At 45.8% G+C, this 17,782-nt stretch overlaps 2 protein-coding genes across 23 annotated transcripts in view; one reads left to right on the top strand and one right to left on the bottom strand.

The window, feature by feature from the left end:
• LDLRAD4 (low density lipoprotein receptor class A domain containing 4) overlaps positions 1-16,542 on the top strand; it is a 311,826-nt gene extending 295,284 nt beyond the window's left edge. Inside the window, 3 exon segments of the mRNA XM_019920721.3 lie at positions 8,583-8,633; positions 9,722-10,189; positions 10,191-16,542. Coding sequence (XP_019776280.1) covers positions 8,583-8,633; positions 9,722-10,189; positions 10,191-10,250 — 579 coding nt within the window. The 3' untranslated portion in view covers positions 10,251-16,542.
• FAM210A (family with sequence similarity 210 member A) overlaps positions 6,558-17,782 on the bottom strand; it is a 53,524-nt gene continuing 42,299 nt past the window's right edge. For 13 of the 22 annotated variants that reach the window (XM_073790463.1, XM_073790464.1, XM_073790465.1 and 10 more), the window contains 3 exons: positions 13,433-14,140; positions 10,264-11,918; positions 6,558-7,457 (listed from right to left, as the gene is read on the bottom strand). The gene's annotated coding sequence lies outside the window, so the exon portion shown is untranslated. The remainder of the gene's footprint in view (positions 7,458-10,263; positions 11,919-13,432; positions 14,141-17,782) is intronic. The other 9 variants (XM_073790466.1, XM_073790467.1, XM_073790461.1 and 6 more) reach the window with 9 other exon arrangements.

Raw genomic sequence — 17,782 nt, 5'->3', positions numbered from 1 at the left:
ATGGACCAAGGGGGCCACTGGCTTCCGAAAAATGGGGAAACTTCTTTGTGGAAGTAAAGATCATTCCTATGAGATGAGTGGTTCGGCCAGGTGAGGTGAGTCTGGGTCACAGGACGGTGTGTCCCGGGCCTGCTGACCAGTCCCGCGCTCGGAGCAGGGCCCTCCTCTCTGACGGGGTCTGGGCTCCTCTCCACTGGCCCGGACGCCTTGCGAACCAGGGCCGGCAGTTCCGTGCAGGTGTGTCCTGGGGCCCCACACAGCTCACTCCCACTGTGGCTGAGAGCCCGGCAACTGCGCACCTGCCTAGTCTCATTTCTACCTACTTCAGCCTGTGTTAGGAAAGCATTTCTAAAACGATAGGAAGGAACCATTTTCAGGAAGGCGCAAAAAATGAGCTGAGGGCCTGCCTGATAATGCAGGTGGAGCAGGCGAGTCTGTGACAGTCTGGAGTGTAGCATCGGCTGGTCCAGGGCGCAGGCTCCCTGCGAGCAGGTGGATTCTTGCTGCACTGTGAGACTGGGGGGTGTTCCTGCCCACCTTGTTTCATGAGCATTTCCAAGTGTCCAGAGGCCACGGGCAGCAGGTCAGGCCTCCTTTAAGCATCAAGCATGGGATCCTACTGTCTACCTCCTGTTTGTCTCAGCAGGAGCGGGGCGTTTGCAGACTGGCCATTTAAAAGGTTTTACCCTTGAAGCATTAGAAGATAAACAATTTTAACAGCTTGAAATGAGAATGTCTCCTTCAAGTAAGAGAAAGGAGGCCAAGTTGCTGGCGAAAATTGGATAAGGATCCTGGGCCATAGCTGTTATACAGCAGAATCTCCAAGATCTTTAAAGCTAGTAACTTAGATCATCCTTCTGCTGTTGATGGTGCTCAGAAGAGTTTTTAAATTACCTTCAAAGCTTACAGGTCATTTTTAGTAAAATTTTCAAGAGACATTTTAAAAAAATTCTCAATGTTGGCAAGCCTTCCTTTTTTTACTTTGTTCTCTGAGGCTGGGTTTGATTTTTGGTACCAGCCAAAATCCATTTAGATGTAGCTCATCAAGTTACTGATACAATTTTGGTGCAAAGTCAAGTGTGACCATTAGTAAGGCTGATGTTGTTTACGCTGCAAGCTGATGGTGCAGAGAAAGGCCAGGAAGGACCCAAGAAGGGGGAGGTGGACAGAGGGGCTGGTCTGTGTTGTTAAGGCTCTTGTGATGAGGATGTGTTCATGCATTACTTTTGCAATTGAAAGACACACTATGCTCACATAAACTGATGCTGAAGACAGTTTCAATAACATTCTGAGCATCTGTAATCTGTAGACTCCCAAGGTAACGCATTTGAACACAGCTGGTATTGTGACAAAGGTATGCTAAAATCAGATTTTTTAATAAAATTGATAAAAAATTTCATAAACAATTTTTAGTAACCTTCTAAATAGGCATTAGCATTAATAATTTAATGGTAAAGTTTGTTTTGTTTTTACTTAGTCCTTAAAAACTGGTGTGGTTTGTTCTGGGGGGAAAAAAAGGCTCTCTAAATTACCCTAATTCTGAGAGACCCTTGCTGGGGAGGTGTACAGGGCCGTCAGAGACTGCATGGGAGGTAGCTGGGATCCGGCTCTGTTACTCCCCTACCAACTCCGAGACCGCGGGGAAGGCACTTGTCTTGTGCCCCTCACGCGTGAAAGGAGGCTCACAGTGTGTGGTTCCACGTCGCCCTGAGCTTTCTGATTCCAGGCTGCTTTCTCTTGAAGCCTGATTGCTCACTCTCCCCCACCACCAACCCCCGGAGGCATCACATTCCTCCTTTTCTGCTTGCTCTTAGGGGCCTGTAGGCCTCCCTGAGCTATTGATTGTTGTGGAAATATAAAGGATTCCCTTTCTTTTCTTCCCAGCAGAACTTCCTTCTTGATTTGTCCTTCTCTTAAGGGACGTGCCCTAGATTGAGTAGAGTTGGGAGGGAAATAGTCTTGAGAAGTCTGATGATGGAATCCCAAGGAGGATAAAGGGGAAATGCTGGAGAGAAGAGTCATTGGCATCTAAGCTGTTACTGCTGTCAAGGGTGGAAAAGGGAGAACTACTAAAGCATCTGGATGGTGGAGAGGTTGCCTGGGAAAAGGGAACAAACAAGAGAAAAGTGATTTTATCAGAAGGCAAAGATGTTGCTGAATATCCAAACATCATTTTTACCTATGCTTTAAAATTCACCCTGGGAAAGGGAGTAAAATCGATTTTCAAATATTTGAGGCCATATGATATGTTCATTCACTGGGAAGAACCCTTGGGTAGAAGCCAAAATATCCAGCAATGGCCTTGCTTTACACAAACTGACCATGTCACCTCCAGTGAGTCGTACACCCTCCTTGGGCTTCAGTTCCCTCCCATCCAAAATGAGGGAGAACTGGCTTAGATCAGAGACCTTTCAGATTGTTTCTGACCCCTCTGACCAAATGTGTAGGAAACACATTTTACATCACAATCCACAATATTCACATGCAACTGAGGCAGAACTTTCACCAAACAGTACTTAAAATGTACTCAAGATGTTTTCTGTCTGTTTTATCTCTGGAATGCTGGCTGTGACCCACCTAAATTGATTTTCCAGCTCTCTAAGAGGCTGCAGCTCACAGTTTGAAAAACACTATATTGGGTCTTTCCAGTCCCCAAATCTGATGATCCCTGCGGTCCTTTGTGTGTGGAAAGGAGAGTTTAGCAGCTGAGAGCTAAACCAAGAAAGTTCAGAGCATGGGGTGCTCTCACATGTGGTGCCCAAGGACCCAAGGCAGCAAGCAGGCTTCAGCTGCAGCTCACAGCAGAAGCCCGTGAGTCATGGTCACAGATGACTCTCTTTCAACGCTCTAAGCATTGTATCCTTCGGGTGGAAAAAGATCTAAGAGATACAGAAATAAAGATTATAAGAGTACTATGAGCAATTGTATATCAACAAATTGAATAACCCAGATGAAATGGAAAGATTCCTAGAAACACACCCTACTAAGACCAACTCATGAAGAAATAGAAAATATGAATAGATCTGTAACTAGTAAGGAGATTGAATCAATAATCAAAAACCTCCCAACAAAGAAAATTCCTAGACTAGATGGCTTCACTGGTGAATTCTACAAAACATTTAAAGAACTGACACCAGTCCTTTTCAGATTCTTCCCCAAATTGAAAAGGATGGAACACCTTCTAACTCATTTTATGAGGCCGGCATTACTCCAATACCAAAGCCCCAGACAAAGACACAACAGGAAAAGAAAAACCAAAGACCAATATCCCATATGAATACTGATGCAAAAATCCTCAACAAAATACTAGTAAACTGAATTCAGCAGCATAATAAAAGGATTATACACCATGACCAAGTGGGGTTTATTCCTGGAATACAAGGATGGTTCCACATTATGAAATCAATCAATGTAATGCACCTCATTAACAGAATGAAAGGAAAAAAACTACATGATCATCTCATCGATACAGAAAAAGTATCTGACAGAATTCAACACGCTTTCATAATAAAAACATTCAACAAACTAAGATAAAAAGAAACTACCTCAACATAATAAAGGTCATCTATGAAAAGCCCACAGCGAACATCATACTCAATGGTGAAAGACTGAAAGCTTTCCCTCTCAGATCAGGAAAAAGGCAAGGATGCAGGCATGCTTTCACCACTTCTATCTAACATAGTATTTATTGTAAGTTTTAGCTAGAGCAACAAGGCAGGAAAAGGTATTCGGTTAGAAAGGAAAAAAAGTAGAATTATCCCTCTTTGTAGATGACATGATCTTATGTGTAGAAAATCCTAAACATTCCAATTAACTAATAAACACACAAAAAGCTCCACTAGAACTAATAAATTCAGCAAAGTTGGAGGACACAAAGTCAGCCCCCTAAAATCAGTTGCATTTCTTTACACTTACAATGATCAATCCAAAAAGAAATTAAGAAAACAGTTCAATTTACAATAGTATCAAATAGAATAAAATACTTAGGAGTAAACTTAACCAAGGATATGAAGGGTTTGTACACTGACAACTATACAGTGTTGCTGAAAGAAATTAGACACAAATAGATGGAAGACATCTTGTGTTCATGGACCTGAAGACTTGATCCTGTTAAGATGTCAGTACTACCCAAAGCAATCTACAAAATCAGTGTAATCCCTGTCAAAATCCCAATGATGTTTTTCTGCAGAAATAGAAAAGCCCATCCTAAAATTCATGTGCTATCACAAGGAACCCCCATCCCCACCTACAGCCAAAATAATATTGAAAAAGAATAACAAAGTTGGAAGTTTCACACGTCTTGATTTCAAAATTTACTACAAAGCTACAATAACAAAACAGTGTGGTGCCGGCATAAAGACAAACATTTAGACCAACAGGATAGAATAGAGAGCCCAGAAATAAACTCTCCGATGTATGGTCAAATGATTTTCAACAAGGGTGCCAAGACCATTCAAGGAAAAAGGACAATCTTTTAAAAAATGGTGTTGGGAAAACTGGATATTCACTACAAAATGATGACATTGAACCCTTATCTGCTACAATATACAAAAAATTAATTCAAAATGTATCAAAACCTAAATGTAAGAACTAAAACTATTAAACTCTTAAACAATAGGGCAAAATATTCATGACATTGGATTTGGCAATGATATCTTGGATCTGACACTAAAAGCACAAGCAACCAAAGAAAAAAATAGGTAAACTGGACTTAAAAATTAAAAACTTTAACTTGTCAAAGGACACTATCAAGAGAGTGAAAAGGCAACTCATAGAATGGGAGAAAATATTTGCAAATCAGGTATCTGATAAGGGATTAATATCCAAAAAATATAAAGAACATTTACAACTCAGCAACAAAATAAGTGAACCTAATTTTCAAATAGGCAAAGGACCTGAGTAGGTATTTCTCCAAGGAAGATATACAGATGGCCAATAAGCACATGAGAAGAGCTCAGATCACTAATTGTGATGGTTAATTTTATGTGTCAACTTGACTGAGCTAAGCAATGTGTCTATGGGAGTAATTCCGGAAGAGATTACCATTTGACTCAGTAGACGGAGTGAAGAAAATCTGCCCTCGCCAATGTGGATGAGCATGATCCAACCCCTTGAGGGCCTGAGTAAAAAAAAAAAAAAAAAAAATGGAGGAAGGGCAAGTTCTTTCTTTCTCTCTTTTCTTGAGCTGGGATGTCGATTTTCTCCTGCCTTTGGACATCAGAGCTCCTGGTTTTTGGGTCTTCAGAGTCCAAGACATACCAGTGGACACCCCCCCCACAGTTCTCAGCCCTTCGTATTTGGACTGAATTATACCACTGCCTTTTCTGGGTCTCCATCTTGCGCAGAGCAGACTGTGGGACTTCTCTGCCTCCAGAAACAGGCAGCCAATTCCTATAATCAATCAATCAATCTCCTATTGGTTCTGTTTCTCTGGAGAACCCTGACTTAATACACTAATCATACACAAATCAAAACCATAGTGAGAGGGGCTTCCCTGGTGGCACCGTGGTTAAGAATCCACCTGCCAATGCAGGGGACACGGGTTCGAGCCCTGGGCCGGGAAGATCCCACATGCCGTGGAGCAACTAAGCCCGTCCACCACAACTACTCAGCCTGCACTCTGGAGCCCGTGAGCCACAACTACTGAAGCCCACGTGCTTAGAGCCCATGCTCCGCAACAAGAGAAGCCACCACAGTGAGAAGCCCGCAAACCGCAACGAAGAGTAGCCCCCGCCCGCCACAACTAGAGAAAGCCCGCGCTTAGCAACAAAGACCCAACTCAGCCAAAAATTAATTTTTAAAAAAAACCATAGTGAGATGCCACATCACACCCACTGGAGTGACTATTAGCAAAAAACCAGAAAATAACCAGTGTTGGCAAGGATGTGATGAAATTAGAACCGAAATGGTACCACTGCTATGGAAAACAGTAGTGGTTCCCCCCAACCCCAAATTAAACATAGAATTACCGTATGATCCAGAAATTCTACTTCTGGGTGTATCCTCAAAAGAATGAAAAGCAGAGATTCAAAGAGATATTTATACACCCCTGTTCATAGCAGCATTATTCATGACAGCCAAAAAGGGGAAACCACCAAGATATCTATGAATAACAAAATATGGTATGTACCTGAAATGGAGTATATTAGCCTTAAAAAGGAATGAGATGCTGACACAGGCTGCAACATGGATGAATCTTAAAGACATTATGCTCAGTGAAATAAGGACAGTATTGTATGATTCCACTTAGACAAGGTTCCTAGAATAGTCAGATTCATAGAGACAGAAGGTAGAATGGTGGTCACCAGGGGATGAGGGGAGGAAGGAATGGGGTGTTAGTGTTCAGTGAGTACAGCGTTTTCAGTTTGGGAAGAAGACAAATTCTGGAGATGGATGGGGGTGATGGGTGCGTGGCAACGAGGATATACTTAATGCCACAGAACTGTATGCTTTCAAATGATTAAAATAGTAAATGTTATGTATAATTTACCACAACTTTAGAAAAGACAATTTTGATTTTCCACTCACCACCCAGCCCACAGAAAGTGCCAAACAGATTTAAAAGGAAAAACTCCAGTCATTGTGTTCCAGGTCTGCAGACGACACATCTGGATCGTTGGGATCATAAAGACAAGCACTTGGAAGAGCACGTGATTTTTTTATCTTTAATGCAGACGTTTTAGTGTCAGGCAGATTCAACTTATGGGAAAATTTTCTGGCCACGCGGCTGTTTACCATTCAGAAGGGGGAAAATACAATGCAGATTCCTTGAGGGTAAAGGAACCTGAAAATGCACATCTTCAAGCCTGTGAGATCCGGAGTTGTCCTGTGTCCCTTTTTCAGAAGATGCAGATTCACTAGAGCCCCTCAGCGTGGCCCAAGGCTTTTGTGGGCCTGGATCTTGGTGGCCATGCTCCCCGGGGCACCCACAGGGGTGTCTTCAGGGCCACCAGGAACGCAAGGGCGCCGGAGGTGCTCTGTGGACGCAATGCGGCATGAGGGAACAGTTCTCACAAGCAAACAGCTACGAAAGACGCAGTGTGTATGGGCCCGCAATAGTGATACTAGCAAGATTTTGTTCCTGTTGCTCAAAACTCTGTGAGCTGCTATCTTATTTCCCAGCTTATTCCGTCGTGGTCAGAGGACCCGGCTTCCTGCGAAGGGTGGTGGGGTGGCTGGGCCCTGGTCTCGCCGGGCTGTTTCTGGTGCACCAGAAGAGGCCAACCTCATGGCCTCCCCTGCGAAGCCTGAGCTCAAGGCAGCCGCCAGCGAGCAGCTGAGTGAGCAGTAGGGGCGGCGGCCGAGCGGGTGCGTGCCCTGCGGAGGCTGTGGTGGTGCAGACCCATCCCGTGACGATGGCCCCTGAAGAGGAGGGGGTCCCTGCAGAACCACAACATTCCACCTGTGCAAGGCTTGGTGTGGATCTCTTTTAGGCACTTCTCCAGTTTTGCTAATTTCTAGGAAAATAAAGCCATTGAGAATAGTTATTGCGGTTTTCAGAAAACGTGCTACTACCCCTCTTCTGGATCCCTTCCTGCCCACTTCATTTGGTGCTGTGATATCTGGTTGTCAGGCTGCGCCCTGTGTTTTAATCTGCTGTTGCCAAGGGTGGAATTCTTAGGAACAGTGGAGGATGCTCTGTGCTGTTCTCAACGCGGGAGTGACGTCGCCCTTGACGCAAAGGAGCACTGCCTAGGGCTCGGACACCTGGTTAGAGCCACTCTGTTGCCGTTACATAGTTGTATAGTCAGATCTAGGGATGCCACCTGCTCACGGCGAGGGGGGGCGTGGTGGATGCCCGCCTACAAGGAGCAGGGGAGGTCGCTTTCACTTCTTAAGACCTGGGGCTGTTTGACCTCCCAAGTCCACCGGTGGGCACTTTCAGGTCACAGGAGGCCATGATGGCAGGAGGTCGTATGTGCACATTCCTGGGAATCCAAAAATACAGGCACTTCTCTACCCACCACCCCGTTCTTCTCTTAGTAGTCACAAAAGCCCCGCAGACCCTGCTATAGCCTACAATTGGGGTTCAGAAGGGATACCACACTGAAATGCTCTGTAGACAAGTTTATGGTGTTAGAAGTGATCCTTAATCATGCCTACTGTTTGCTCATCACCTTGCTGGTCTGGCTTTTTTTTTTTTTTTTTTTGGTTGCGCTGGGCCTTAGTTGTGGCTTGTCAGCTCCTTAGCTGCGGCATGCGAACTCTTACAGGAAAGTCCCTGGCCAAACACTTTTGAAAGATTACTAAGCAACTAGATGTCAGGTTCCACACTCCTCGTGAGCATTTGTACTGAAGAATCAATTCATAAGAAGATGCACAGAGGGCTCTTAGGTTTGGGAAACTCAGTCTGAAAGCCAGCGGTGTAGATGGGCACACCATTCAAGGCTACTGTGGGGAGACCCGAACTGTTTGACTTTCCTGCGGCCACGACTCCTCTGGGGGTGCAGGTAACAAAAGGCTGGGGCTTTGTGGTTCCGGGTGTTAAACAGCCTGCGCTCAGCTGAGTGTGATCCCTTGGCTTTGGGTGCTGCTGCATGAAACTAATGATCTTCCTGTGATGTCCCCCACCCCCCAACCAGGATGGGCGCCTGTGGCCTTCAGACAGATCTGGACCTCAGCCCACCTCAGAGGTAAGGGGTTGGACACAGGTGGGGTGTGGGTGGCAGGAGATGCATAGAGGGGGATGAACAAAATTGGTGGAAGGGTTGAACGTGTCAGCACAGAAGAAGATCAAGGCCTGTGCCTGTAACTTGGTTTAAGAGGTGCGGGAGGGGTCTTCCCTAGACTCTCCCAAGGATTCTTTGTGCCTGGCCAGAGCTCCTTCCGGAAAACAGGTCGAGAATCCAGGATCTTCACTTGATGCCTTAGGCTGCTGATAATGAGGTGGTGGCTGTCGGTGTAGCTTATAAACATCACCGCTTGATTCACCCCATCTCCCAGTTTAATAGTATGATTGTAAAAATAACGGTTTTTGCCTTTAAGTTAAAAACATGGCGTGAGAGAAGTTGACAGATGGATATATATCTTTATATACATATGTCCTTCCTCTAGAAGAAAGTGAGATGGTGGAATAGATGAGAAGCTATGCAAGAGAGTACCTGGATTCTTTTGGGGGGAAAAAAGTATAATTATACTTACTTTGGAATATAAAATAGTTTTCATGTCAGTTGCTAAAAATAACTACAGGAAACTTTTATCCAGAAAGAAAAAAAGTCACTTGTTTCATATTTTTAAGTAATTGATAGGGCAACAGCTCCTATAAATAACTCATAAATTGACCCAATGTCTTGTACCTGCTCCAAGTACCATCCTGTGAAGTTACAACTTACATTTACAATGAAAATTCTTCACCCTCTATACTCCTCTGAATCACAGGAGTGGGGCCCAGAGAAGGTCACATGGTGGGCAGGCCAGGGTGGGGGTGGGGGGGCTCCTGTGTTCTCCTTGACCAGTGGGAAATGTACACAATAACTCCATTAAACCTACATTTTCAGGTAACCGCAATTATCCGTTGCTGAACCGTCCTGGGTTTGGCAAGGTGAGTGATGTAAAGTCATTAGGAACGAAAAACCTGTTTTTCTGGAATAGCCTTTACATGTGTTTTGGGGGGAAAGGTTTTCAGATGGGTGAGAACAGAAGTGAATTTCCTTGCTGCCATCACGTCCGTGGTCATCACTGTGCCAAGAACATCTCCCAGGTGTTGCTCTTTTCCCTGCAGATCATGTACGCACCGCGGTCCAGGAATGGGGGGACTGCCCCAACCTTTCTCCAGAGGGATCGGTTCAGCCGCTTCCAGCCCACCTACCCCTACGTGCAGCACGAGATCGACCTTCCCCCCACCATCTCCCTGTCGGACGGGGAGGAGCCGCCTCCTTACCAGGGGCCCTGCACCCTGCAGCTCCGGGACCCCGAACAGCAGATGGAACTCAACCGAGAGTCTGTGAGGGCCCCACCCAACCGAACCATATTTGACAGCGATTTGATAGACGTGTCCGTCTACAGCGGGGGCCCACGCCCACCGAGCAGCAATTCAGGCATAAGTGCCAGCACCTGCAGCAGTAACAGGAGGATGGAGGGGCCACCCCCGGCCTACAGCGAGGTGATGGGCCACTGCCTGGGTGCCACTCTCTTCCACCCCCAGCACAGCACGCACAGGGGGAGCAGACTGCCACTCCAGCGGGACGGCCCTGGGGGGCACCAAGCTGCCCGTTCAGGGCAAGGACAGGAAGCCCGGGAACCTCATCTGACCTGCGTGCATACCTGACTTAAGAAAGGAGGAGGGAGGCGGTGGCACTGCCCCTCCGTCCCCAGCACAGCAAGTTCAGTAAAACAATGATTCCTTCCACAGGAGCCGCACGCAGGCTGAAATAGTACAAACCTCCTCCAGTCTGGCCGCAAACGGTGTTCATCTGGGGCAGTGATAGGAAAGGGCAGGTTTTGGCAAAGGGTGGGCATGAGAACACAAAGGGGTGCTTTGAAGACATTATGAAATAAAACCCACGGAGGCATCTGACTTGACTATGAAAGCAGAGGCAGCAGGGGAAGAGGCCAGAATGGCCTGTTTTACAATTAACTGAATACAGAGGAAAATGTTGTTTTGTTATACATTATGGGGAAGAATCGCCAGTTTGCTTCCCACCCCCAAACTGTGGAACTTTTTTATTTTAAAAATATGATTCTAAATTCCTGTTTTGTGTGCCAAGGTATAAAGTGGAGAAGTCAGATGAATGCAAGGGGTTAATCAGTGTTGTGATGCTGTGTTTTAAAAGTTGCACTATCTTCATGTTTAAGATAATGAGGAAGCTTTACTCGAAGTTCTGTATGTTGTCTTTTCACCTGTGGATTATAATTAGGCCCCATAATCATCTCCCCCATAATCATGCAGGAAAGGGTGTTAGGGGAGGTAGCCTAACGTACACCACTTACTTACATTCACCAAGAAAGTCACCACACAGCAGTGAATGCGTCACTGAGGCACCTGGAGACTCTGGATGGAGCAGAGGAAACTCCTGCATCCCTGGTGTGTTGAGTCCCTCCAGCCTCAGGCTGCGTGTTTTACACCTGCATTTACACACCACGCAGTGCTGCCCTGGCCCTCCAGCAGTGCAGTTTCTGTGGTAATTTAGATTTTTTTCACTGTAGCATGAAATATACTCAGATAATATACTATTTTATGCAATAAATGGTTTAAAATGCAAGGTGGCTATTTTTATACTGTTGAAACACATGACTTCAGTGTGTTCCTGCGGTCTCTCCTTCCCTGGATAGTGGAGTTCAGGCCTGGATGGCTGGTCAACAAGACTCAGCAGTCGCTTCTGTGCAGCCCACCGCCCTGTTATGTGCGTGACACTGGCTGCAGATACTGTGTAGAAGCCCCTGGGACTGAGGAAGGGACCCATGTGGCCAAGTATGCGGACCAGCACCCGGGAGGAATGCAGTGCTCAGAACCAGATGCGCTCCCAGGGGTCACTAAGCCTCTGCAGTGGAGGCCAGAACTGGGCGGGGAGCAACTCAGAGCACAGGGTAAAAAGCACAACTTGCAGCTAAAATCAACTAGAAAACTAACCTTAAATATTGTAACATTCATTCTCACCTAAAGTAACTTCCTTCACAGAAGCATCTGCCTTTGCTGCACCCGGGTGGGGTGCTTCTGTGCAGCCCCTGCCTGCTCTCACAGGGACCGAGGGCTGGAGGGATGACTTGGGACCCTGACCTGCAGTTCCGGGTGTCTGCTGTTGTGGTCTCGGAGGTGGCTGCCCGGTGAGGTGCCCTCGTGCTGCTGGCAGAAAGCTCTCAAACTGCTTTCTGCTGCTCCTTTCCAAGGCTCCTCTTGGTTGGTAGGTCCCTGGGTTTTGTTTGGAGAACTGGAATCTTCATCCATTTCACACAGTAACATCCACACAAGTAGTCAATCTCTTAAAAGAAGATGGTGGTCAACAATTGTCACTCATGCTTCAGACCCTGTTGAGCAGTGTGCACGCTGAGGGCCATGGCAGGAGCTCTGGGACGGGCAGAGTCCTGGGGGCCTGACCAGAGGACACCCACCCACCCACCGTATCAGATGGCCTCGACCTCAAGCCTGTGCTTAAAGGAGGCTGGGACTCTGCGTGGCGTGAGGTTTCCCCTTGTGTTGCTGGTGAAGGTGGGAAACTGCCTGTCCTCCCCATCTTCGGGCAGATTATCGGTCAGGCGTTCCCCTTAGGTGCAGAATGAGGAGGTTGGCTGATGGTGTCATCATTCCAAACCTCACCTGCACTTCTGGTAGAGTGGGTGAACACACCCAGTAGTTCTAGCTCAAAATGGTGAGTTATGCTTAGAAACTTATAAATTCCTTAGTCACTTTGCAAGCACCTGAACATTTTGCAGATGTTCACAGTACTGGTAAACAATTATTTAATTCAAATAACTTCAATTGTTCTTCAAAACCGAGACTGCTCCCTTTTGGCCACCCTATTAGATAATTGCCTCTAATGTAAATAGTTATTTAATGATGCAGACATATCAAACCATGACCTGAATGGTCTCTGAGGCTGGGGCTCTGTAATGAATTAGTTTAAAAGCCAAGGTCATAAATTGAATTAATAGTCAATTTCCCTTCAACACAGGAAAAAGGTAATTTAGACCTCTGTTTTTTCGAAGGTTGTGGCTGACATGGTGTGGAAAGAGGCGTGACTGTGAAGCTGCAGCTTGATCAGTGGGGTCTGAGGGTCCAGGTTAGAAACCAGAGGGTTAGGGGATCAGTGAGCAGTGGGTGGGGAGCTGGGCTCCATCGTCTTAGCGACTCCCTGGATATGAACCCCAGGCACCTTGAGTCCCACTTATAGGAACACTCATGTGTCTGTTGGCTTTTTCAGCAAGGCTAGTGTTCCTCAGACACTAAGGTTGTCCTTTACTACAAAAGAGATTTTGCTGAAGAAATTGTGCATTTACTGCGCTGGCCAAAAAGTTCGTTCAGGTTTTTCCATGTTACAGAAAAACCTGAACGAACTTTCTGGCTAACCCAACACGAAGTTCTATCTGGGACCAAAATTCAGTGTTAAAAAAGCTTGACAAGCATATACCCTCTGTCCTCCGTACCACAAATACACGTGGACACACAGCTCAGACAGCAGAGGAAAATGTGCAAAACTTGGGAAGGTTTGTCATGAGGATGACACTTAAGTCCACTAATTGCAGCTGGGAGAGGAGGACACAGGGGCCAGCAGGAAGCGGGGGGCCTTCAACCCCAGCATAGGGACCTGTACTCAGATAAGCGTGTCTCCAGCTTCAAATTATCCCCCTCTTCACCTGTATTTTATCATCATTAAGAATGAGAAGGGCTCAAAGGCAAGCACTTTTCGAAAGCAGCTCAGATCTGGGAGAATCCATTCAAATCCCCGCCCTCCTCAGAACCAGTGGCTGCATCCTGACAGGTGGGCCTGGATCTTACCTCCACCTGCTCTTCTGTCCAGAGAGTCCTTGCAGTGACTGTCCAGGTCCACGAGCCCCTCCAAAGCAGCTTCCATTTGCTGCTGGCCACCAGGCTCCCACACTGGCCTGGCTGCAACGCAGCGGCTAGGGGCTGTTCCCCAAGCCTTGTGTTTGCTGTGCCAAGGCTGCTGCTTGAGGTCTGCTGCTTAGAACAGCAACATGTTAGTGTACGGTTCATTTTTCTTAAAATTTCCAGAGCTGAGCAGTGTCTGTGAAGGAAAAACTAGGAAAGATAGTTGTGCTGGGCGCGGGGCCTTGCGGTGACAGCCCCCCACCCCCACCCCGCACCTTGATGGAGAAGCAGGGACCAGGCTCCCCTTCTGCACGGTCACCTTGGCCTTGGCGAAATGGAGATGCATTGGCAAGTCCCCCCAGTGTAAGGACGCTGTGTCTAAAGGGGCCCAACAAAAGCAGATGAAAGACCTGCTCTCACCCCGACCGCAAGTGGGTCCCAGTAGCTCACCTGAATTGTGTGAATTCCGCAGGAATCAGGATTTCAGCTTTAGCTTATTTTACTCCCCAAGTGCTGCATCTTGCACAGTTCAAGTTTATGTTCACGGCCAGGGTTAGACGGCCACTTGCTGCTCCTGCCTTCAGGCTGGTGTGCAGGGAGGGACGCCTTGTGAGCAGCGCTGTCCTCAGTGTGTGTGAGGTGCTGGGGTGAGAGCTGTACAGAGATGCAGATGGTGAAGATCCACGTCCTTTCATAGAGCTCAGCGTGGCAGTAGTTTTTAAGTAGCCAAGGTGTTTCATGTTCTAACTTCTGCAGATGCAGGAACCCAGCCCCCTTTGTTGCGCCTCACTCACAATGGTGCTTTCAGTGTCTGTCAGGCGTTCATTTGTAAGGTGCTGTATATAACTTGACTATATTACGCACATAATCCTACCCAATGGGTAGAACAAAACTTTGTTAATACTGCAATATAAGGTATAGATACCAATTTTAAGAGAAATGGCATAGAATTTGTGAATGCCTATGTGCTTTGTCCTCTTTTATAAGGAAATGTGCGAATGGATGCATACAGATAAAAGTCTATGTAGTTTATTAATAAATATCAGTATTATAACACAAGGGAAACAAGTCTGAACAAGCAAGCACAGCCTATGAACAACATATGCACAGCAATCAGAGTTGCATCTTTGCTGTGAAAACACTTAAGAAATAATTTTTTAAAATACCACAGCCTTTTGGAGCCACCAGATGCTTATTTTAATCCCTTCGATAATGTTCAGTTGGACCAGTATTAGCTATAATCAGAAAAAAATGTGGATCTTTCAACTTGCTTTATGAAAAAATATTCTGTTTCATGTTGTAGAATGAAGAGGGCAAACCCAGTGAAGAGTGCACTTTTCACTGAAATTGCAAAACTTAGGTCAGAGTGAGCACATTAGCGTGCAGCAGAGGACTGTGCAGTCCAGACGCATTTGTGACCATCTGTCTTTCTGTGCCTTTTTGACAAACGGAAGCTGTGGAACCAATGAATGAACAGTAGCATTTGCAGGAAAATAACTTAGGACAAACCAGTCCACTTGAGAAGACCCCAGTCTCAGAAAGATTTGTTATGGGTTATAATTAGCAGATTGGCAATCAGCCAGCCGAGTGAATTCTTATGTCCTGTCCCTTCCTTTTGGTGTCTCCTGGTGATTACGACCCCAGAAACAAACTAGGCTTTGCCACTGACCAGGGACCATGTCACACCCCCTGACTCAGCATCTACTTACAGCTCTGTCTTTAGTGTCTGACGGTGACCTCTGCATTTATCTTCAAATATTCTAATATTGAAAATAGAAAAATGAAGAGCCTGTGACAATGTTCATTAAAACCATGGATGAGGGGCTTCCCTGGTGGCGCAGTGGTTGAGGGTCCACCTGCCGATGCAGGGGACACGGGTTCATGCCCCGGTCCAGGAAGACCCCACATGCCACAGAGCAGCTGGGCCTGCGCGTCCACAGCCTGTGCTCCGCAACGGGAGAGGCCACAACAGTGGGAGAGGCCCGCGAACCCCCCCCCCCAAAAAAAACACAAAACCGTGGATGAAATCGTGGGTGTGGGCATCCTTCCCAGTGCCATCCAGTTTCGTGAAATTCTGCCCACCTGATCCCTATTTCCAGTTTATTCTGTCATCAGAGGATGTAAATTCTAATAATTCCTTGTTTTTTATTTGTTCCGTGGTGTATGTTTTGATTTTGAGAATCACGACGGAGTCATACTCTTGTCCTCCACAAAACAATTACTGATTATCCTTAAACTGAAAACACCTCTGCAACTCTTGATGCTAATGGACCAGAGGTCAGCCCTTCTTTGATTGTGCTTTGCAAGGCCACAAGAAGATGAGGATCTGTGTTTTCTGTACCCACTGCCCCCGCTGTCTGCTCACTGCCAATGGCAGTGGCCCTGGTGGTTCAGGTCAAGGGTGGAGGCTCCTCCCTGTTAGAAAAACTCCCCCAGGCTTCATCTCTTGGGAGGACTGCTAAGCAGGAGTGTCATGTGAGGACGTTCTGGACTCAAAGGCACTAAATTTGTTACCACGTCATGGCTTTTCTACAGGACTAATAGAGGCTTAAACTTTACTGTTAATTATACTGGTTCATCTTAATGTGCTTGCTGGTATATTGCTATTCTTCATTTCATGGCTTTCAAAAATCACTTTCTGGTGTAAAAGCTATTTTTAAATATGTACAATACTATTCATAGCATTTAATTCACTTAATTTTCACTAGGCTGCTTTATAATGAAAAAGTACAACTTTATCTGAACTTTTCAACAGTTGTTCACGTGATCTATAATAATCTGAAGTTGTTAAAGTCTTTTTTTTAAACAGACATTTGTGCTTACTGTTCAACATAATTCCCACTTATACACAGAGAAAGATTTCCAGCTGTCATGTATCTGCCTCTTTAACTGAGCGAGGGGATGTAGTTCTTAGACCCAAGGTCTGTAACCGCAATCCGGACTTTTAAAGGAAGATGTTGCTCTAAGTGCTGTGTGTTATGAAATCAGCCTCTTCTACTTGTTCTTAATGCTGTGTTCAAACCACAGCTCAAAATCATTAAAAAAGATCACTGATACACGTGTCTCCTGTTTTTTTAAAAAAATATTTCACAGACAAAGCATATGTTGGGGGGTGGGGGGAAAACTACTTGCATTTAAAAACCCGTCTCAGAAACGGTTCTTACGGTTCCCCAGGTAACCGTCCCATTCAGTTCTTACTCACTCTGACTTTTCAGAAATCATTATATTTGCTATAAACCCTGGCAGATCACATCATACAGTTCTGGGTTCTACACAGAACACTCAGGGATCGTCACCTGAGTTGAGGTGTCACCTTCAGGCTTCTGGAAGCTGTCACAGACAAACTGAGTCAACTCAGCCCAAAACGTGAGCAAGACTTCTAAAGAGAATTGTTCAGCAGACACCCTCAGAGGCTAATAAGGTCATTGGCATCAGAGGTTTTCAGTTCGTGATGATGGAGCAAAAGGAATCTAAGTTTCCTTCACTGAGAGATTAGAATGATATCTCTAAGCTCTAAGTAAGTATATGGATTCACAGATTACATAACTGTGAATGTATAAAACTTCATACAGGGCTTCCCTGGTGGCGCAGTGGTTGGGGGTCCACCTGCCGATGCAGGGGACACGGGTTCGTGCCCCAGTCCGGGAGGATCCCGTGTGCCGCGGAGCGGCTGGGCCCGTGGGCCGTGGCTGCTGAGCCTGCACGTCCGGAGCCTGTGCTCCGCGGCGGGAGAGGCCACAGTAGTGAGAGGCCCGCATACCGCAAAAAAAAAACCAAAACAAAAAAACAAAAAAACACTTCATACAACCTACCAAACTACTAGAATAAGTGAGTTTAGCTTGGTTACAGGAAATACAAATAAAATATTTTTGCATTTCTATATGTTAGTAATGAACTGTGGAAACAAATGAACTTTGGAAACTGAAATCTTAAAATACCATTTAAATAACTGTATGGGCCCCAAACTCTAGTTATAAAACTTTTTTTTTTTTTTTGGCGACACCGCAGCAGCTTGTGGGATCTTAGTTCCCTGACCAGGGATTGAACCTGGGCCACGGCAGTGAAAGCGCCAAGTCCTAACCACTGGACCGCCAAGGAGCTCCCATAAAACCCATTTTAGATTCTGAATTAATTTTTTAAGACAATTTTGGAAAGGGGATTAGAAAGCTATAAGGAGGAAAATAGCTGTAAGAAAAGGATTTCTTTCTATTAAAACAGCAAATAGTCACTGATAAACCACATTATGCTCTTGAATAAATTCTATAATCTCTTATTCAGCAGATATTTGAGAAATTT

Source organism: Tursiops truncatus, chromosome 13, assembly GCF_011762595.2.
Source record: "Tursiops truncatus isolate mTurTru1 chromosome 13, mTurTru1.mat.Y, whole genome shotgun sequence".
NCBI classification, from domain to species: domain Eukaryota; kingdom Metazoa; phylum Chordata; class Mammalia; order Artiodactyla; family Delphinidae; genus Tursiops; species Tursiops truncatus.
This window is presented reverse-complemented; position numbering and strand designations above follow the sequence as displayed.